The sequence below is a fragment of the Schistocerca nitens genome, chromosome 1 (genome assembly GCF_023898315.1).
Source record: "Schistocerca nitens isolate TAMUIC-IGC-003100 chromosome 1, iqSchNite1.1, whole genome shotgun sequence".
NCBI classification, from domain to species: Eukaryota; Metazoa; Arthropoda; class Insecta; order Orthoptera; family Acrididae; genus Schistocerca; species Schistocerca nitens.
The window spans coordinates 167,721,673-167,745,434 of record NC_064614.1 but is presented as its reverse complement, the minus strand read 5'-3'; the positions used below and the strand labels follow the sequence as shown (position 1 = coordinate 167,745,434).

The 23,762-nt window shown below is 38.8% G+C and overlaps 1 protein-coding gene across 1 annotated transcript in view; it reads right to left on the bottom strand.

The window, feature by feature from the left end:
- Window positions 1-23,762, bottom strand: part of LOC126244412 (sorbin and SH3 domain-containing protein 2-like) — a 174,491-nt gene that overhangs the window by 15,731 nt on the left and 134,998 nt on the right. Inside the window, exons 3-7 of the mRNA XM_049948236.1 lie at window positions 15,061-15,204; window positions 10,265-10,379; window positions 7,674-7,785; window positions 6,550-6,675; window positions 5,518-5,678 (exon numbers count right to left, since the gene is read on the bottom strand). Of these exons, the coding sequence (XP_049804193.1) occupies window positions 5,518-5,678; window positions 6,550-6,675; window positions 7,674-7,785; window positions 10,265-10,379; window positions 15,061-15,204 (658 nt within the window). The remainder of the gene's footprint in view (window positions 1-5,517; window positions 5,679-6,549; window positions 6,676-7,673; window positions 7,786-10,264; window positions 10,380-15,060; window positions 15,205-23,762) is intronic.

Below are 23,762 nucleotides of genomic sequence, written 5' to 3'. Positions count from 1 at the left end.
TTAAATAAAAATGTTTTAGATGAGGAAGTTTAGGCACCACATCATAGGCAAATAAAAAAATAGTTTAATCAATCATCTACATCTTCATGGATACTCTGCAAATCACATATAAGTGCCTGACACAGGGTTCATTGAACCACATTCACAATATTCCTCTACTATTCTAATATCATACAATGCACAGAAAAAACAAACACCTATACCTTTCCATGTGGACTCCGATTTTCCTTCTTTTATTATTGTGATCATTTCTCCTGATGTAGGTTGGCATCAACAATATATTTTCACATTTGGAGGAGAAAGTTAATGATTGAAATTTCGCGAGAAGATTCTGCCACAAGAAAAGCCCCTTTGTTTTAATGATGTCCACCCAAAATCCTGTATCATGTCCGTGACACTCTCTCCCAGATTTAGCAACAATACAAAGTGTGCTGTTTTTCTTTGAACTTTCTCGATGTACTCCGTCATTCCTATATAGTAAGGACCCCACACCACACAGCAGTATTCTAAAAGAGGATGGACAAGTGTAGTGTAGGCAGTCTGTTTAGTAGATCTGTTACATTTTCTAAGCGTCCTACTAATAAAAAACTGTCTCTGGTCAGCCTTCCCCACAACATTTTCTATGTGTTCCTATCCTATTTAAGTTGTTCGTAGTTGTAATTCCTAAATATTTAGTTGAATTTACAGCCTTTAGATTTGACTGGTTTATCGAGTAACCAAAGTTTAATGGATTCATTTTAGCACTCATGTGGATGACCCACTCTTTTTGTTATTTAGGGTCATTTGCCAATTTTTGCATTGTACAAGTATCTTTTCTAAATCATTTTGCAATTTGTTTTGACCTTTTGATGACTTTACAAGTCAACAAATGACATCGTCATCTGCAAACAACCTACGATGGCTGCTCGAATTGTCTCTTAAATCATTTATTTAAATAAGGAGCAGCAAAGGGCCTATAACACTACTTTTGGGAACACCAGAAATCACTTCTGTTTTACTCAATAACTTTCCTTCAGTTACTATGAACTGTGATCTTTCTGAAAGGAAATCATGAATCCAGTCACATAACTGAGACGATATTCCATTAGCATGCAATTTCACAAAAAACCACTAGTGTGGTACAGTGCCAAAAGCCTTCTGGTAATCTAAAAATATGGAATCAATTTGAAATCCCTTGTCAGTGGCACTCAACACTTCACGTGAGTAAAGAGCTAGTTGTGTTTTGCAAGAATGTTCTCAAAATCCATGTTGATTGTATGTCAACGGACTGTTTTCTTCACGGCAATTCATAATGTTTGAATACAATATACGTTCCAGAATCCTGCCGCGTATTGCCGTTAATGATATGGACCTGTAATTTAGTGGATTACTCCTATTGGTGTTACCTGTGCTACTTCCCAGTACTTGGGTATGGATCTTTTGCCAAGCAAAGGGTTGTATATTATTGTTAAGTATGGAGCTGCTGTATCAGCTTACTCTGAAAGGAACATAACTGGTATACAGTCTGCTGTTATCAATGTTAAGCCACATGAGAATCAAAATACAGGAGAATCATATAGTAACTGACATGAGGTGCATATTTCTCTTCAGGGACGTCCAAGAGCAAGGCTCATTTAGGAGACAAAATATCTTTACCCACAGAAAAAAGTCGTTTGACTGCAGCACTCGAGGGTGTAGGAGCATTACAGTTAATAAATAAATGTACTAAAACATGCTCCCCAAGAAATACTGCATTGCTGAATAAGTCATTTGATTTCATGCTCAGCCACATTTTCACTAGACTCTGGGCTTTACTTTTTACAGATGTGATACACTTGGCTTCCCTATAGATTGTTGTTAGAGCTGGACTCCAATTCCACAATTTAGTTTTCACAGTCAATCCATAGCAAAAAGTAGTATTTAATGTGAACTCAGTAAACAAACAACAATAGACAGTCAATACCCAGTTATTCCAGCTCGCACTCGATTGTTCACATCAATCAAGTGCACCACAGCATAGCAACACATCTACATGACCCAAATGTGTTGTGCAACCCAATTAACTGTTGTGGCAACGGCCTTGCCACAGCGGATACACCAGTTCCCGTCAGATTACCGAAGTTTAGCACTATCGGGTGTGGCCAGCACTTGGATGGGTGACCGCCCGGGCCACCATGTGCCGTTGCCATTTTTTGGGGTGCACTCAGCCTTGTGATGCCAACTGAGGAGCTACTTGACCGAATAGCAGTGGCTCCGGTCAAAGAAAACCATCATAACGACCAAGAGAAGGGTGTGCTGACCACACACCCATCCTATCCGCATTATCAGCTGAGGATGACATGGCGGTTGGATGGTCTCAATGGGCCACTTGTGGCCTGAAGACGGAGTGCTAATTAACTGTTAATGGGCTCAAAGAAAGTTAATGGAATTTAAAGAGTCCATTAACATTTTTTTAAAATTATGTTGAAAATTAATCCGTTACTCGAAAAGTTAACTTTGTTAATTAATGATTCATTGATTAATGGTCTTGTGCCCAGCTATGCAACCCTGGCAGGCATGATGCAAGAGGAAGGGAAACATTCCATGATGAACATAGTGAAGGCATTCCAGAAATAGAGTGCCTTACAACTTCCCCTTTCCCCATCAACCTCAAAGGGAAAAGGAGCAGAGAAAAGATCACAACATGTGGGTTACAAGCTGCTCTGGGTGCCGTCAGATGTCATACTGGGATGTCTGACTGAAGAAGCTGTCATGAAGTTGGATTCTCGTCACCGGACCCAGATGTAGCCCCTCCACAACCCACCGCTTTACCAGCCCCACAACATTCTGGCACAAAGAAAGCGATAAATTAAAACCATGAACCAAGCATGTCTTTTATACTGCAGTGGAATGTGAATGGATACAGGACTCATTTGAATGAACTAAGAACCCTAATACAGGACAGACCTTTTTGCCTCTGTCACCAAGAGACTCATTTCAAACATACTGATGCACTGTCACAAGAGAGACAGACTTATTGGTAACTGGGAAAAAGGTGAGGTAAGAGTGTCTGTCAAGTACATATTCCACTCCTCTCCTGTGCGCTTAACCACAATGCTATAAGCTGTGGCTGTCATGATAAAGATCCGCGATACTGTCGCAGTGTGCTCTGTGTACCTGCCACTCAATGAGGCAATTGACAGTGAGAGCCTCAAACAGCTTACTGCTGAACTGCCACATCCCTTTCTTCTCTTACAAGATTTTAATGCATAAACAGGACTATGGGAATTCAACACAATAAAATCAGCACTGACACAAGTGCATCTAAGGCCATATACCTCTTCTGCTCACCTGTGGGCTGTGTCAAGTGCATAAGAAATGCACACATGAAAAGAAAGTTAAAATTTTTATTACCTATACCATTCCCTTAAATGGCACAAAATGCATCTTCTTCTTTTTCTTATGCCTTTGTCCAGCAATGTCACAGTGTCGGCATGGTTAAGGTTGGATTTTGCGTGGTTAATTTAAGAGGTGGCTGGACGCCCTTCCTGTTGCCAACTCTTTGAAGACAACACAAACACCCAGTCCCTGAACGGAGAAAATCTCTGACCCAGCCGATAATTAAACGTTGGCCTCTTGGCAAGACAGCCCATCCCACTGACCAGTTGGCTATTGGGGCAGACTATGGCACAAAATATTTATTTATTCCTATTCAAGAATTCATCTATGGTACAGAAGGAGTTGTCAAGGAGATATGATTTCAATTTATTTTTGAAATTATCATTGCTGTCTGTCAGACTGGTAATATATTGAAAAGTTTTACAGCAGCATATTTACCCCTTTCTGTGCCAACAATTGGTTAAGTAGAGGACAGTGTAAGTCTTTCTTTCTTCTGGTATTATAATCATGACTGTAACTGTTGTTTTTAAACTGGTCCACATTGTCGAGAACAAATTTCTTACTGAGTAAACGTAACATGAGTCTGTTGTAAGAAGTCCTAACCTTTTAAACAAATGCTTCAAGATGTGACTATGAGGCCCACACATTATTCTTTCGAGCAGTGAATTTTTTTTTTTTGCTTAAGTCTTGAACTACCCCAAAATATTATTCTGCATGACATCAGAGAGTGAAAGTTTGCAAAGTATGTTAGCTTGCTAATTTCTATATCCTCAAAATTGGCAATTATTCTGATTGGAAAAGTTGATGAATCTAGTTGCTTTAGGAGATTCAAAATATTAATTTTCCAATTAAGATTCTCATCTATATGTACAGCCAAAAACGTAGTATGCTCTACCTTGGCTACTGACTTCGTTTGATGTGTTGTATTTACTGAAGGAACTGCACTCATTGCAGTAGAAAATTGGATGTACTGTGTTTTTTTTTCCAAAATAAAAGCTGCCCAGTGGAGGTGAATGATGATCTTCATGGAAGCGATCACTACCTCACTTGGATCCATCTACTACATGGAGCAGACCCCGAAAGGAAGCCATGATGATGGTTGTTCAGAACTTTATGAATGTATCCAGGACTGTGTGGATCACATTACAGCTATGATTCACCAAGATGCTGATGTGTTCAACCCCAAGTCATCATGATGCCTAGGAAGCAGCCTGTCCCTTTTTGAAATTATGAGTGACATTCTGCAATCAGGGACAGGAGGGCAACTATGCGAAGATCAATGATTAGCATACAGAGGTGAATCTTGCAACCTACTGGCTGGAAAGGGCAAAGGCAAGGAGAATAATTCGAGAGAGTAATCAGCTGTCTTAGCAAGAGATCCTGAACTCCTCCTTAGGGAAATAGTAATAAGGGATAGGAAGGATTATTTTGTGCACTCATATTGTATGCCTGGAGACTCCATTTAAGTGCTGAAGAGGCTGCCATGGATTTGAGAGTGAGGGAGCCAGGTGCAACCAGCTGCAAATGACGCCCTTTCATCTGGGCTGTTTTCCAAGAACTGGCTGAGAAGACCAGCCTTGCTCACAGAATTGCAACGAAGTTCACAACCTGCAGCACTGTTCCCAGAACTGACTGTGGCCCCCTGGTTCCAAATTGAGTGAAAGGCTTGAACCAGATACTTTGGTCAGCTAGTCTGTGGCTTCCTACACTTGTGTTATAGTGTTGAGAACTTTAGGGTCTCCTAAACAGGTTATGGATGCTCTTCACATCACAGGCTTTCCTCCATTTCATGCTTGACAAAAACTTGTTACAGATTCTTGCAACAAAATATAAAACTCCATTCTGAACCTTAGACAAACACACAAAGTCTATTCAGAATTTAATTTTGTTTGAGTATTATGATTTTGGTTTTGAAAGTCCATCTTAAACTCATTCTTATTATTAAACACAAATATCATTAGGAACTAAATGTGTTGTCACATAAACATTAGAATAACAAAGTCCTGCAAGATACTTCTGCAAGCTGTTCGGTTATCAACTTTACATAATATAGGCCAGTTCACAATATGACTCGCGTCCATACACAAAAATTAATTTGATAATTGTCATATATGATTTTCTGATTCTTGAGAAGTGTTCTGAAATTCTGTAAATGCTCACCAGTGTTGCATAAGGGCTGCTGGATGTGTACGGACTTGTTGCTTTGTTCTGGCTGTAGTAGGTGGAGCCTGGCTGGTGGTAATTCTTCACCCCTGTGCCATTCACCAACACTGACTGCACCGTAGGTGTGCTCGTGGGTTTCGTTGGCGTTGCTAGCATTCCTTTACAGAGAAATGCAGTTGTTGATATATACTGGGAAAGTTTAGGAAAGGTAATTGTTTTAATGTGAACAAATGGAAACTCTGACAAGCCTTTACAAAAATGGGGGAGGAACAGTGAGTATCGAGACTTGATGTTCACAGGTACATCAAGGCATTACTCTCTTGTAAAAGTATATTGAATACAAATTCGCCTGAGGTATGTACTATTTGCAGCAATTCCTTCACTAAGTATGTCTCCATTGGAAAATCTCAACAAAGTGGAATGTTTCATTTTTCCAGAATGATAAATAGAAGAATTGTGGTTTGCAGCTCATTGATGCTACAAATGACTATTTTAAATATGTTCCCTGTTTCCTGACTGGAAGCCAGACAGTTTGTAGACAATAGGTAATCACTGGCAGCATTTAATGAAGATGACTAAGCCAAATGTCAAAGTATTGTACAGGAAAATATAATTAGGAACTAAAATAACAACAATATGGAAACGATAGATTGCTATTCCTCACATAAAGCAGTTATTGAGTCGCAGACAGGCACAAGAAGAATGCTAAAAGTAGAAAACACATACACATTCACACAAGCACAACCCACCCACCTACACACACACACACACACACACACACACACACACACAATCAACCTCAAGTGCTGATGAAGGACATAGTCCAAAAGCTGAATTTCTAGCATTCTTTTTAGTTGTGCCTGTCTGCTAGTCAACTCCTCCTCTATGTGACAAGTAGCAGTCTATCCTTTCGATACTGTAATTAGGAACTTGACTACATATCTATAAAGATTCCTTCTTAGAGTAGAAGTCTTTTAGTGGGCTGTGGGTCAAGTAATAAGGCCAAGTGAAGAAGGAACAATACTCTACCTGTCCTATTGTCTCCTGGTTCCTGCAACACCTCTACATAGGAAACTGGGAAAATGCCTTTCCTGTTTCCTATACGACCTTCATACCAGTTTTCATCCACTCTTCGTGTCAGAACTACCAGTTCTCCTGCAAAGACAAAACAATATTCAACTAACTGTGGTCTAATGCAATTTAAGTATTTGCTTGTGATTATGTTAATCACATGACATTATTTTAAAGAAAATGGTTTTTCTTAACAATTAAAGGTCTTGTGGATAAAATTCTGTTGGTGAACAAGTAATAATCAAGCAACAAAACCAAACTCCCATTAACTTTCAGAGTAAAATGTAGTATTTTACTGCCACTGATGATTGTTGTAATGAAAGTTACCACAACTTTGAGGCCTTCTTCCAATTTCAGATAGATAATTCAACAGTACGATTTTAATCACAAAGTCCAGGGTGAAGAGCCACAAGGCCCTGCATTGGCAACTAATTTTTCAAGCACATGATAAAAAAATAAAGGGATTTACAAGCACGAATTGAAAGTCATAACATAAAGTTTAAAGTTTTACAAGTTCATTCAAAGAAATGGCAGCTGCATGTATTTTTGTGGAATCCTCGATTTCAGTACTCTTTGCAAAGGTAGACGATCAATGTAATGCAAAATGAATGTTTAAAAATATATTTGTAAAGTAGTTGTTCACCAAATTCCTTGTGACATCAGACAGAAAATTTTATGACAGCAGAAAGTACAACAGTAATAGATTAGTGTAAGAGTTGCAAAATGAAACAACAAATGGCAGCTGATGTGTGGAAACACAAAGAAGAACAGAGAGAGAACAGGAGAAAATAATGAGATCAGATGATTCCACTAACAAAATGGAGAAGATATAAGTGCAATATGTAATGAAAAATGTGAGCAAGAGACTAAGGCACATTAGATGGTATAAGAGATTTTTTTGATATCATATTTACAAAATACTTTGCATATCAAGGTGGAAATTTATAATTTATCTGCATTATGTTTCATTTTAAATTGTCAGAATTGATACTGATCAATAAAACAACTGTCAAGAATGTTGCAGTCATTGACATATTGCTGCATGACAAAGATAACTTTGTCTGTTTAGATGATATACATACCTTTTACAAGAGACAATTCAAGATGTGTTTGTGCAATAAAATTGAATTTTGCCTTTGCTTGTCCTTCAGTTGGTTTCTTTGGCATTGTTCGAATTCCATCATAGGGTATTATCTGGGGAAAGAAAAATAGGCTTGGATACAATACGTGCCTTCTCTTATATGGTATACTATGAAACATACATGTCTTAGTTTCATCACAAAGTCCATTAAAAAGACTAAAACATCAAAGCAAATTGTAATACAAAATCTCATTAGCTGTATTGTTATCGTTTAAACTTAATCTAAAGCAAGCAATAAAAATATCATAAATAATCATTAATAATTAATGAGAGTATGAACAGTGACTAATTACCCAGATTAAATTTCTAGTGGAAGAACTAACCTATTTTCAAATGGAATTCTTGTGGTAACACTCATTTTAGTAAAGAAGGTGGCATTACAAAGATGAAAATGATCAGCTTACAATAATTTTAATCTGACATAGAAAGTTATGGCAGAATGTAAATAACTTAGGAATTAAGGAAACAACCCACTGAACAGCAGCGGTGTTGAGTTGTCAACAGGTACATAAATAACTTCTCTAGCTTTTGGAGAATTCGGTGAGTTGTTACCTTTACTCCTAAATTATTTTATACCTTTTTATTTCTTTTAACCACCTACTTCTGATACTGTTCCTCACAAGTGGCTTCTAATCTCATTGCATGCCTTTGGTGATTTCTTGTCAGATAGTTCACATTTCATAGTAATTAATGGAAAGTAACTGAGCTATACAGAAGTGATATCTAGTGTTATCCAAGGAAGTGTTATAGGCCCTCTGCTACTCCTAATCTATAAAAATGTTTTAGTAGACAATCTGAGCAGCTCTCTTAGATTGTTTGCATTAGATGCTGTTGTTCATGGTCTAAGTCATCAGAAGATTAAAATTGGTTGCAAAATGATTTAGACAAGATATCTGTATGGTATGAAAAGTGGTAATAGACTCTAAATAATGAAAAGTGTGAGGTCATCCACATGAATACTTAAGGGAATCCATTAAATTTCAGTTACATGATAAACCCCACAAATCGAAAGGCTGTTAATTCTTCTAAATACCTAGGAATTACAATTGGGAACAACTTAAACTGGAATGATGATATATAAAATGTGGTTTGGAAAGCAAACTGCAGACTGTGTTTTATTGGCAAGAAAACTTGAAAGATGCAACAGATGTACTGAACAGACTGTCAATATTATGCTTGTCCATCCTATTCTGGAGTACTGCTGCATGGTATGGGATCTTTACCAGGTGGTGGACATCAAGATGCTCAACTCAGGGCAGCTCATTCTGTATTATCGAGCAATAGGGGGACTGTGTCATGGATGTGATATGCAAGTTCAGGTGGCAATCACTAAAAGAAAGTCGTTTTTCACTGTGGCAAGATCTCTTCACCAAATTTCTGTCAAGGCTCCAGTCAACGTTAATCTTTAAAGATAATCAGAAACTGACTTGTCCAATCTGTGTATTGTGTAACTAACTATGCTGAGAGCTCAGAATATCTATTGCTATTCTAACAGACAACCAACATATAAAAATTGTATTTATGAGATAAATTCATGTGCAAGTTCAAAATTCTTCAGTATTCTGATGTACTTGATGACAAGTCAATGAATAGATGGAAGTGATATGTCTGGTGTTCCCCAAGGAAGTATTATAAATAATCCTCTATTTGCATTGTCAACTGAAAAGATACTTAAAAATATGAGCAAAATAAAATTTTGACGAGACTCAATACAAATAATTCAGTATTTCTCAAAGAACTCCATAAGCCATAAAAGTACTCCACTGAAGGGTATCTCACAGAAACTCTTAAATTTAATGTTTCCAGTTATTTTATAATTGTTATTAGCATGGTAATACAAAAATATTTCATAATGTTAAGTAATTTCATTGTATAGCACTTAAATAAAATGTTTGTCTTTTACTTCTTTCCATATTTTAGAAACTTCACTCTTTGGAAAAGGACTATCATAACACAAGATACAACATAAAAAAAAAAAAACCCTTGATGTGTTCTTTCTGCCATACGTGTGTGTGTGTGTGTGTGTGTGTGTGTGTGTGTGTTTGAGTTGTGTTTACACACCTATGAGCTGTGTTCGAATCATTCCCTTCTCAGCAGCCACAAGATGGGCAATTCCCTCATATCTAGCATAATGTTCACTTTTAACCACTAGATTTAGAAATATTTCAACACAGCAGCTGAGAACAATTTGCACCCTATAACTAATAAATAATACAAATAATAAATAAAAGGTTTATTTGTCCATAGTAACTTTTACAGCCCTGGATATAGTCTGTTTATAAATATATGAACTTTAACAAGAGTTTAGAAATAAAGATAAATTATACACAACATTAAAAATCCTTGATGGAGTACAAACATTTATCAACTAACAGTTACTTTAATTTTGTATAAAATATGTTTCCACTTAACAGTTTTATGGTAAACGGGAACATATTTAAGGCAAAGTTAAAGCAACTATTAACGTTTTTCAAAGCAGATAATATTCAAAAACAGCTTTACTCTTTGAGTACACTTAAATATTGGGCTTACCTCAACATAGTTGAGAGGGAAGAGCCCCACCATGGCGTTGTGCTCTCCTTCATACCAATTCTTGTCAATCTGTCTCCTCACGAATATGATGTCTCCCCGCCTGAAGCTGAGCTCTCTACATGGAAAAAATAAACAGAATCACAAATATGTGGTACAATCTTCCTTCATGTAGGTGTTGACAAACTGAAACTGGTACAAATGGCTTGTATTATGGTCTCTCGGAAAAGAAATAGTGGTGAATGTTGTATGTACGTGTGCGCGCGCGCGTATGTGTGTGTATGTGTGTGTGTGTGTGTGTGTGTGTGTGTGTGTGTGTGTGTGTAAGTTTCTGACTTATTGCAAGGACACATCAAGTACAGTTTTTTTTAGTTATTCACATATCTGTGTGAACACTGCAAATATTTCACAGCTGATGAAACAGAAACAGCTTCATTCCATTTCAGTTATTTCTGTTCACACTGTGTTATGTGTACTTAAAATTAACACATCTCTTTAAAAAATGACGCTTCTGTAAGTGTCTAAATTCAAGAACTGAAAATTCCTGTTACCTACATGGCAAGTAGCAGTGTTTATTGCAAAACAGCATGACAAGTAGTAGTATGTTGTAAACAGGCCTCTGTAATTACAGATGTAAGCAATTGTTTTCTTCACAAAATATCAATATAATCAAGTAAATATTAAGGTACCGATCAAGATAAACAGTGACTATTTGAAAATATTGAGAACGCAGCAGGTTTTTATTTTTTTTCATTCAAATTGCTGGTTTTATTTCTAATGTAATAGGTTAAATTTAGCTGGCTTAAGTATAAATACCTAGTATTATCAATACTGTGCATGGGTTAAATTTTCAAGCTTTTTTTTCTTTTGTCAATGTATGGCTTAACTCACTGTGCATTCTGGAAGGTTCTCATTCTTGAATGGATCTACAGAACATATGAAATGAATGAATAAATGAAAAAGTTAGCAGCTCTGACAACAGACTGTAGTAAAAGTTACCACTCTTCTGATCTACACAGCATCGTTCACTAACCACCCATACAGCACGCTTGTTGGGTGATATGGAGTACATTAGGTGACACAAATATGACAAAAAGTTCTTGAGTTAATCAGCAACATCTAGAGCTCTTTCTGTTGGTAAATATTACCCACAGATCCAAAATTTACCAGTGGTATCAACTTTCCACTTCTCTCTGTAACTTTGCGAGCAGGTGTGGTGAGGAGTGTAGCAATTGCTGTTGGCACCAGGAAGTAATTAACCATAAACATTCCAATTGAATGAGGCGCCCTCTTGTGGAACTACACAGTATTTCATCAAACCATGGAAAATATTTTTATCCCTCCATGGTATTATGATATAAATTGTAAGATGACTGGATAATGCTGTATTCTGTGACTGCACAGTGGTTCATTGTGAACACCATGGAACTAGGCATTGGGACTTACATTAACTAGAATAATAATTCGGAAATAATTCATTATGTATAAAAAGTAGGTAGCCAAAGACTTTGTGGGGTAAAGTATAAAACATGCAGATGAACACGGAAGAACTGAGTGAAAAATAGGCTCAGTCATGGGTTAAACAGCTAGCAGACTTTGATTTACTGGTAGAATACTGTGAGAATGCAATCAGTCTATAAAGGAGATTGCTTACAAATCATTCACGTGATCCATCCTAGAATATAGCTAAAGTATGTGGGACCCAAAATACATAGGACTGGCAGGGGATATTGACCATATATAAAGAAAGGCACCATGAATGGTCACAGGTTTGTTCAACCTGTGGGAAAGTGTCCCAGAGGTATTGAAAATCTGATATGGCAGACTCTTGAAGACAGATGGAAACCATCCTTAGAAAGACTACTAAGAAAGTTTCAAGAATTAGCTTTAAATGATAACTCTAGGAATATACCACAAACCCCTACATATTGCTCCCATAGGAATCGTGAGGATAAGATCAGATTAATCACAGCATACACAGAGGCATTTAAACAATCATTTTTTCCATACTCCCTACATGAATCGAATGGAGGAAAGTCTTGATAACCAATACAGTGGGATGTACCCTTTGCCATGCACTTCACAGAGGTTCGCAGAGTATAGATGGAAATACGTTCAATAAATCACAGTTTGGATTTCATAAGTGTTGCTCTACTTAGATTGCCACTTACATGTTCACTCATCAAATTTTTCAGGCATTAAAAACAAAATAGTACTGATTAGCATTTTCTGCACCCGATCTAAGGCATTTGAGTAAGTGAAATACAATATTCTCCTGGATAAAGTGAGGTCTTATGGTACTCTTGGTATAAAAAAACAATGGAAATGTCATATCTAACCAAAAGAATACGCAGTGTTGTACTTCGTAATTCAACCAATGTAGTCAGAGGACTTTATTTTGAGTGGGGAGAAATCACATATGGGGTTCCCCACAGCTCAATCTTGGATCCATTATTGCTCATCATACATGTAAATGATCTTCTGTCTCATATACAGCAAGTAGAGTTTTTCTTTGTTATGTTTCTAGTATTGTAATCAATCCATGCATACATACAGTAACAGAAGAAATGGTAAACAATGTTCTGAAGAGTGCCATTGACTGGCTTCTTGTGAATAGTGTCACCCTCAATTTTAAAAAGACACAGCATATTCAGTTCCACACATGTAGATGGCTACACCAACGATATGTGTAGCTCTGGGTGAGGAAATAGTAAATATGGTGGAAACTTCAAAATTCTTAGGTGTCAATACTCGTGAGCATTTAAACTGGAAAAAGCACATTCAGCCACATTTGCACTAAGAAACACTGCAAATCTTGGGGAGAGACAAATCAGTAAGTTGACATATTTTCATTCAATAATGTCGTATGGAATAATAGTTAGTTGGTTTCTCGATTTGGGGGAGGGGACCAAATGGCGAGGTCATCGCTTTCATCAGATTGGGGAAAGATGGGGAACGAAGTAGGCCATGCCCTTTTAAAGGAACCATTCCAGCATTTTCCTGAAGTGATTTAGGGAAATCATGGGAAATCTACATCAGGATGGCCGGACGCAGGTTTAACCCTTGTCCTCCTAAATGTGAGTCCAGTGTGCTTACCACTGTGCCACCTTGCTAGGTATGGAATAATGTCTGGAGTGACTCATCTTTAAGAAAGAAAGAAAGTTTTCATTGCTAAAAAACATGCTGTAAGAAGAATCATCTTGGTGACACCTGTTTAGGTAGCTAGGCATATGGACTATTACTTCATATTATATTTATTCCCTCATGAAGATTGCTGTAAACAATCCATGGCAGTTCAAAAGGAACAATTATGTGTATAACTACAATACTGTAAGAAAAAAGGATATTCATTATGCCACATTAAGGCTGTCTTTAGCACAAAAAGAGGTGCACAATGTTTGGTCATTTATTCAATGATATAAAATGTCTGACAGACAGAAAAGTAAAATTTTAAAACAAACTGAAAAAGTTTTACTTGATAACGTCTTCTATTCCATAGAAGAATTTCTGTTACTATAATGTGTAAAAGGAGGGGAGTAGGAGTTACTAACCCACAACTCTCTCTCTCTCTCTCTCTCTCTCTCTTTGTGTGTGTGTGTGTGTACAAAAGACCAAAAAAAAGAAGAATACCACTGTGACATGATGAGCATGTTGCCATATTTACAAAATAATTCATGGTGTGAATATAAATTGATCTATTCCAATCATTATGATTTATTGTGCAGATGATCAATGGAATATGAAGCTAACCAACTAGCCTAATACATAATTTATATAACTATACGTATAGCTGCCAAAGAATAGGTTATCATCACATTATAGGTATGTTTACTATGAAAACTGTTTCTTATCTTCTTGCTAATTGGCATTTTCAATCCTCAAACCACAATACTCAGATAATACGTGGAAGTGACTAACAATATATGTATTATCTATCCTCTGAACTACTGAGATTTTCAAGTTTCTTATTTGATATGTAGTAGATCACTTAATATTGTTATATTTTACTGAAGCTAGATGATCTAGACGATGACGAGTAGATGAATAAAAGAGCTGCAACTGTTTGCTGTGTATGTAACTGTGTGTCAATACCTAAAACATCATATTTAGTTTAGTCATTGCCACACATCGGTTTGTTGACAATATGTGCCTACCGAAAGTAAAACATAGAATCTTCACAATGGCTACAAGTGAAACAAATTCTCTCAATGTGCAGGTGTGACTGCATCACTAGTCTGTGACAAAAAGGCTCACAAGGAATAGTAAACTCTGATGGTGGAGAATTTGCACTGCAGTAAATATCGGAAATAAAAATGAAAATACAGTCAAAGGACTTCTACTAAAAATATATACTTAATTAATATACTTGTTTCATCAGCCTCCATTACTGTTTTGTGATTTTAGTTTAAATTTTGTAAGGATGAAATCAAGGGAGAAACCACTATCAAACATTGTGGCACTCCAATTTAATGTTTCCCATCTGAGTCAATGTTTAATCCTTCTCCTCTCACATGTTTTAACTCATATGTCTCCAGAATGCTCAGGAGGAAAAGATGGTACTGATTTTCCTGTGTTATTTCTTTACTTTCTATTGGAAAATGAAAATCTCTCTTTTTTTGTACATATCTTATGGAAAAAAGTCCACTTACTCTTAATTCACCCATACTGAAAATTACTGGATGGTATTACAAGCTCCATGGCTTCCAAAATGACTGGATTCTAAGGTAACATCTATCACAATGTACTATGGGGGAAGTTGGATGAAATAAGCATAACTTCAGACTGGATGTGACATCTACCTTGAAGTCTGTCCAACAAAGTTGTACAGCGCACGAGCGACCAGCTTGGGCTCAGGAGTTTTGTCTCTTGGCCTGGACTTGGAGCTGGCATCATCCAAGAAGTCGTCATAGCGGTTCAGCGGAATAGGTGACTTCTGAGAGGGGCTGTAACAACAAAGACACTGGTAACAACATCTGGAGTACTTGCAGTTAAATTTTATGTCACATAAAATATTTCATTCAAAATTATCTGCACTCTAGTTTAGCCGTGAGTGTAGCTTGTTTTACTCTGTCTTTGTATAATTAAGAACTACAAAATTCCAAATACAGCATATAATAATGTAATCAGCAGTTCTGCATTCAGGTTGACTGGGTCGCACTGGTAAAAGTCTAATGTCAGGCAAGCAATGACTTTAATGATCATATGACATGTTTCATCATCAGATATCTATGAAAAGATCACATACAAAAATATTTTATAAAACACATAATGGATAGCTATAGCACTCCAATTTGACTGAAATTGCCTGACACAAACTGTACTACATCTAACCGGAAGCAATTGCTGCGCCTAGATATGGCATTTCAAGTTGTCTGTCAAATAAACATATACAGACTACAGACACAATTGTGTGGACCAAGAAGACATTCTTGCCATCAGGTAGCATTAATAAAATGTATAGTGGTACCAAGGAACACCAACTAACATACATTTATTACGCTGTGTGTCTGATGCCAATGAAACAACTAATTCCAGGGTGGCACACGAAATGTGTTACCAATTGTTTCTTTCACAATTTACGACGCACATTAGATATCCCGCTGGGATCTCTACAGCAGTACCAGCAGGGCTTGGAAAAACAAATGAGTTATGAAATGATGTGTAATTCACGATACTGCCGCTAGGAGACAAGTAAGCAGCAATGGCTGACAATGAAAGACTGACGACACAGCAACGATCGGCAACTGTGTTACTTTTTCATGAAACGAAAAGCCTTGTTGTGACTCAGAGGCATTTTAGACAACAGTTTAACACACGATGGGTCCCTTGCAAGAAGACCATCCACAGGTTGTACAATAAATTTGTACAGGAAGGAACAGTATTGGAAGCAAAGCGACCTCGACCTAAGACTGTTTGTTCGCCGGAGAATACTGAAGCGGTACGAGTTGCAGTACAGAGAAGTCCCGGGAAATCGTGTAGAAAAGCAGCAGTGCAACTGGGAATATCCAGACGCTCCTTTCAACGCATTCTTAAAAGTGACCTCCATATGTACCCATACAAGATGACCTGTGCACAGAAGCTCACTGAAGAACATAAGCAGCAGAGACTACTGTTTGCTCAGTGGGTGGAGGATAGGGAAGAAACTCTCAACAACATTTGGTTTTAAGATGAGGTGCATTTTCATTTCGATGGTGTGGTTAACGAACAAAATATATGCTTTTGGGCCACTGAAAACCCACAAGAGCTTCATGAACGACAACATTATGCTCCGAGGATTACAGCGTGGGCAGTAATTTCCAATCACGGGCTTATTGGACCCTTTTTCTTTGAAGAAACTGTGAACAGCGAGTGTTATTTGAGCATGCTTTGCAATAGCTTCATTCCACAGCTTCTTGCTACTGCCTTGCCCTTCAACATGCAGTAGTTCATGCAAGATGGAGCAAGACCACATACTGCAAACACTGTGTTGGAGTTTTTACATGAGCATTTTGACATGTGGATCATTTCACTCAGGTTTCCAGGTTGCTTCAATGACGGACAAAATTGGCCCCCCAATAGTCCAGACCTCAATCCATGTGACTTTTTTCTTTGGGGGTACTTAAAGGAAAAAATTTCCCCGAAACATCCATGTGATTTAATGGAGCTCAGAAGACTTATCCTTCAAGCTTGCAGTGAAATTACGGAAGACATGTGCTGTAGGGTAATCACTAACTTCAGTGTTCGTTTGAAGGAAGTTAGGAAATGAAATGGTGGACATTTTGAGCATGTGCTGAGTTAGAACAAATCTCCATGGGCGGCTCTTCATTGTAGTATATGTTCCTTTCAGATTGTATTGACAGTAAAGTTTATATTCAAAAACAAAATGGTAACACATTTCGTGCACCACCCTGTTTAAAGGAAACATTTTCTTTATACAAATGGTAATGATGACAATATGGTGATAAAAGGTTACATAAAAAACATGTTTAAATTCAGGAGTATTACATGACACCACACACCATAAAAAGCTACAATCACAAGAACTGTGCAATGCGACAAGCAAAATAAAATTAAAGTATGAAATATATATGTATATGACACATACACCAAAAATTTAAATACATGGGAAGGGGACACATACATCAAAAATTTAAATACAGGGTAAGGGGAATATAATATTCATTAAAATTCAGTACCAGAAATTACCCAGTATGCACTACTGCACTTACATTAAAACTAAGAACTATTACTTGGTTCTATCTATTCTCAAACATTAAAATCATGGCGTCTAGTAACACTTCAAAAAAACTACACGGGATTTTCGATAAGTAAAGCAACATTTTTGGTTCTATTCAGAGTTCAAATGCACCATAATATTCCCCATTGTTTTAGCTACAAAACCCTATTTTTCAACATAATTTCCGTTCAGTGTGATGGCCTTATGCACCTCACTGGTAGGCCTGTATGTCCACATGGTGACACTCTGCTATTCAATGTCAGAGACAACGTCTTGCTGCATCAATAACCTCCCCATCATCCACGTACTTGATGCATCCTTCATTTGGCCAATCAGATAGAAGTCAGAATGTGTGAGGTCCAGGCTGTAGGGTCAATGAGGAAGGACAATTCAATTAACTGCTGTGAGCTTCTCTCAGGTGCAAAACTTGTGTGAAGGCTTGTGTTGTCATGGAGAAGGAAAATTTCATTTGCATTTTTGTGGCAACAAACGTGCTCACATCGTTTCTTCAGTTTCCTGAGTGTAGCACAACACACTTCAGAGTTGATCACTGCACCATGAGGGAGGACATCAAAAACAATAACCCATTCAGAGAGCCAGAAGATCGTCACCCTGACTTTACCGGGTGGGGGTGCTGCTTTGAAATATTTCTTCAGAGGAGAGGTGGTGTACCACCACTCAATAGACTGCCATTTTGTTTCCGGTTTGAAGTAATGAACCCGTTTTATTGTCTGTGATAATGCTCGAAAAAATTACCACGGTCGGTCTCATAATGCGTGAGCCATTCTGCACAGAAGTCCTTCATTGCTCTTTATGGTCTTCTGTTAGGCAGCATGGAATCCAGGAGGTACACACCTTTGAGTACCCCAACAGCACTACCAACAGAGATGTCCAGTAGAGCAGTAAGGTGTTTGATTGTGATCTGTTGATCACTTCAAATGAGAGTGTGTGCATGATCCACCACTGCTGGAGTCATGTCTGTGTGCAGCCGGATGGCAGTGATAACAGATGCCTTGCCCCATGATTCCCTGTGCTTTTGTTCACTGCCATGTCTCCACAGACATTCTGCAAACACCTATGAACATCTGTGATGTTCCAGTTTCGTGCCAAAAGAAATTCAGTGACACCTCTGTGCTTGGAATGCACCTCCCTTACACGTACCATTTTGAAGGCTATATATAGTGCAGCCACCTATCGGAACTTCGTGAAATGATAGGGGATGAAGTCGGTATGTTCCACAATGTCCCACAACAAATTCTGCATTTTTTCAACCAATACTGTCTGAGAAAAAAAAGTGTTGCATTATTTACTGAACATCCCTTGTATAATCTCAAAGTATGAAATGCATATGTAGTGTAATTGTACATTTCAAATAATACAGTTATAGTGTATAGTAATAGTCACCTGTCTCTTGCAAGCTATACTGACAATCAAACACTAAGACATTAAAAAAAAATGTAGTGTACACATCCACAGGAGTAAAAAATTCTTTCTCTGATGCAAGAGGACAAGTGGACTTCAGTATTGGACTGAAACCCAAAAACGAAAACATGGCATGCTGATGATGATTAATTTATGGGGATACAGTATGGTTGAATCAAGTACAACAGAAGGTGACAGCTAAAGAACATGAGAAGGTGCAAAGATTGGCCTACCACTGCTGGGTTAGAGACCATGCTAGATATGCCCCCATTACATAATAGGAGTACAATGGAAATAGCAGCAGAGGCATACAGGTTAAAAACTAGAAATCTTTGGGATATTAAGCATCCCACACTAATAACACAAATGCAGTGAATATAGGAATGGTCAGAGAAATGCCAGCTGACTCCCGAATAAACTACAGTTGCTTCAATAATCCTTCCTGTGTAGCCACAGGAAGTAGGAAGCAGTGAAAGAAGGTACCAAAACACCATTCATGTGACATAGTCTGGGTTAGTGAAGGGTCAAAAATGGACAAAGATGCTGTTGCTGGGATGTACAAGCTCAAGTGGAGGGTGCAGTCTCTCTCGCAAAGCTGGCTATGGTATTCCAGGAAGTGATACTTGCTGTGAGAGTATATGCAGAGGAGAATCTTCACAGCTGTTACAAGGATCATGGCATCTGCATTCATTCAGACATCCAAGGAGAATCTGGTTCTCTGTCAGCCCCCGCAACGAGCTAAGATCATTGCAGCTACAGAATGCCATGAAACCCTTGTGAGACTAGGAGAAAGTGACCAGGTAAACATGCTGTGTGTCCCTGACAACTCAGGAATTAACTTGGTAACAAATAAGTTTCTAGACTGGCCAGAACGGAGGTGATGACTCCATTTGTTGGACTGGAATGTATTTTAAGAATCCCTAAGGTGAAGGTAAAATCTAAACTGTGTAGCTGGATCAAGAGGCAGCACATAGAACATTGGACTAAAACACAAAACAAATACATGGCAAATTAATATTCTCAAAATCATATTTAAAGAGAAGTTCTGTAGTCCTGGGCTTGAATAGCAGGCAGATTAAACACTTGGTGTTTCTGATGACTGGCCACTTGAACTTCAAGAAACGCCTGTACTTGATGGGAATAGAGAAAGGAGTCCCTAAGTGCAGATGATGTTGTACGGGGGATGAAACAGCATCACATTTAATCTTTCAGCATGAAGCACTGGAGACCAGCATATACAAAATATTTGCGACATTAATTCCTGGAGATATTGTGGCTAACAGTGATCTAGTAAAGAACTAGTGTAGAGGTACTGCTTGGATTTTCTAGAATGACAGAAAGAAACATCGCACAATAAACTTAGTTTCGGTGTGGGCAACAGGATGTTAGGACCCCTTTGTTGTGTCTCTCTGGTTAAATAGAAACAATTAAATGAGATTAAGTGCAAAAATTAGGTCTTTCGAGGATGAACTCGCTGCCTTGATCGCAATGCTACAAAGTAGAGGTAGAAAGTCGTATATATTTCAGAAATTCGAAAATAGCACTATTTCTGTAATATGCCTCCACTCAGTTTTTAACCCATGACCTTCCAGACGCAACTCACTGTGTTTGGAGGTCTTGTAACATAGAACAGGAGAGGAATTTTGAATTTTTCTCTGAATAAATAACTGTGTCAGGACTTGGACCTAGGCACTCCCTGGTGCAGAGGGGTCTGACCATCATTGCGGCTTATGGTTATTGTTTCAGTGAAACGACTATCTCATCCAGAGGCTGAGGTGAAATAATCAAAGCTTTGCTGCAGAATAGGCCTTGACCTACTTTCATTAGTTATGTCACCTGGTAACTTGAGCCACCAATCTTTAATACTACACAGGAAAAGACTAGCCAGATGGGATTGAGAGACATAGTCGATACCAATCGTTAGCTTTGACCAGTGACATGGGAAAAATGCGACAACCATAAGCAACATGGCGTATATAACATGATATTAGCGGTGATTTTTCCAACAAGCTAAGCTACAGATCAGTCTGTCACCACAACTTTCACATCCGTTGAATTCACCAACTCAAAATCAAACTGTCATCTTCCAACCTAACCTAGACCTCGGGTAACGTTACAGACCAGTCTGTCATCACAACTGAGTTCTTCCCTTTCACATTTGTTAACTTCACTAACTAACAACTAAACTGTGAAAATACGCATTAAAGGGTGACGTAACAGCAGCCATTACTTCACTGGTCCCTTTGTTTATGTGGTTGACTTGGTTTGAAACACATCCCTGTTGGTTTTTGAACACATCTAAATTTATTTCTGAACGGATCATAGGTTGATGTTTGAATGTGTGCATAGGGTATGTAATGCCTCTGCAAGGGGAATCCCCGTCGCATCTAGAAACTAAAAGAACTTTCCCGCAGACAAAAGGGGACGGGGCTACACAAGATGGGCCGAATAGAGCCGAACGGGTGAATGCCAATCTCTCTTTGTTTATGTGGTTGACTGGGTTTGAGAATGATCAGCGAAATCCATAGATTCAGACTACCAGAGCGGAAATAAACGACTAACAAAAATTACAAGGTAAGAAAGATTACATATTATCTTCTCAGTGTATCCAAGAAAATGAAATTTTGACAGAAAATTTTTGCCAGAAAGCTACAGTCAAACTGGCCGACTGGAGCATGAAAGGTACCACATGACATTTTAATTTCCATTATCCTGATGGCTTCCACTACAAAATATACTCGTTCCACAGGGCGAAATACAGTGACATGTGACGTGTGTGGAGGAGAGGCGCTGGACTTTGGCACACTTACGAGCAAATAACATGTCTTACATTTCCTCAAACATGTATGTTTTATATATCAGACTCTTCAGAAAGATGTGCGCTACGAAATGAACTTATTTTTGAAAAATCGTTTTATTTTTTTTTATTTTTGACATCCTATCTTAAAGTCTCGTGGGGTGGAGGGGGGGGGGCGGGGAGGGAGCGCGTCACTATTAAAGTTTTGCCCCGGTTCGGAAATATCGTAGATCCGGTGCTGACTGCCTAGGTGGCGAACGAGCGCAAGTGTTCTTGCTCACCTACACGCCACCTGAACAGGCGTGGCCTATGGCACTCTCCACTTTACGGTTGGCGTGTACCCACGTGAAATTCGGGGTGTTCAAAAAGTCTCTCCGCCCTGCCGTATGATTGTTGGTCGCGCGTGTCGTATGATTGCTCGCCTGCCTGGGTTTTCCACAAGATGGTACAACCGCGCATACAGCTCGCGTTTCAATGTCACTGCTTGCTGATGTTTTCGGTGATCGCATAATTTCACAGGGACTTTGGCCTCCACGGTCGCCTGACCTAACACCGCCTGACTTTTTCTTCTGGGGTTCAGCGAAAGCAACTGTCTATAAAAACCGTCCAAAAGTCATCGATGAATTGAAAACTGCAATATCCACTTTCACTGCTTCTGTTACAGAAGAAATGTTACAGCTTGTGTTTGGAAACATGATTAGAAGAATTGAATTGTGTATTCAACAACAGGGAGGGCAGCCGCACGGAATTAGAAGAGCGGTCTAAGGCACTGCAGTCATGGACTGTGCGGCTGGTCCCGGCGGAGGTTCGAGTCCTCCCTAGGGCATGGGTGTGTGTGTTTGTCCTTTGGATAATTTAGGTTAAGTAGTGTGTATGCTTAGGGACTGATGACCTTAGTAGTTAAGTCCCATAAGATTTCACACACATTTCAACATTTGAACAGGGCGGACACTTTCAACAATTAACCTGAAAATTTGTAAGTAAAAATGAACATTCAATAAATTGATAACTTGTATTTCACTGAGTTTCATTGAGAGGTGGCATGAGCCCCCTCTCATATTTCTATCTTACGATTCTCCTCTCTAGTTGCATGCGGTGGAGGGTTGCTTTTCCTTAACACGCGTACTTCCCACGCAGCGTCTCTCGTCACCCGGGTGGGCCGGTGACAGGCGGGCTCGGTGGAACTGGAGAGAGTTAAGCCGACGTGTGTGAGGCAGTCGAGTGAATGCTGTTCAGACGCCGACATTGTCAAGAGACACGCCCGCTGGGGTGTGAAGTAGCGGCTGGGCTAGAGGTTCCGTTACTTCAGAGAAACTTTGCGAAAACACTTTCTGGCGGGCTACCAGCGAGGCGTGGGAATGACTTGTGTACCCACGCAGTTGTGGCGGGAAAATTCCCGCACTTTTCTGCAAAATCAGCACAGAAATTGGCGCCAAGAATCTCCATTGGTGGAATGGTAGTGCTCCGGCAATGGAGTGGAATTTCCGCCGGTTTTCGAGTTGCTGATTGGAACGTAACCACGGCCACTGTCGTGGGGGCGGGAATGTTCGGTGTTCGGCCTGTACGGGTGCTCTGGGTAGTCGAGTCGCCTTTCGGTCGAGGACGTCGAAGCAGCCAGCCCTCGCCTGCGGTACGCCAGATCGTGTTCTGGGAGATAAGAAGACTGTTGGTAATGTACGTCCGCAGCACCGGCAGATAGGGATTTTTCCTAGGTGATAATCAGAGCTCAGCAGAGCGCGCCTGTTCATCCTTTTCTAACTGTGTTCAGTTTCGAGTAACAGCAATTACTATTGGGTTAGCTGTGTGTCTCTCTTGAGATTTGAGTGGAAAGGAATTGGCTCCACATACCACTTCGTCTTAAACCTCAGGATCTAAGTTAGGGACAACTTCACCTTTATAGTGTTTGTATGAATCTCCAATTTTAGCCAATTTGATGATTTATAAATTTCCTGTGTTTCTTTTACTATTCTGTGTTTAAGCTTAATAAATCATATTGTTATTTTGAACAGAACTTTCATTCTGTTAATCGATAGAGCAACCCTATCATTCCTCACTATGCTAATGAA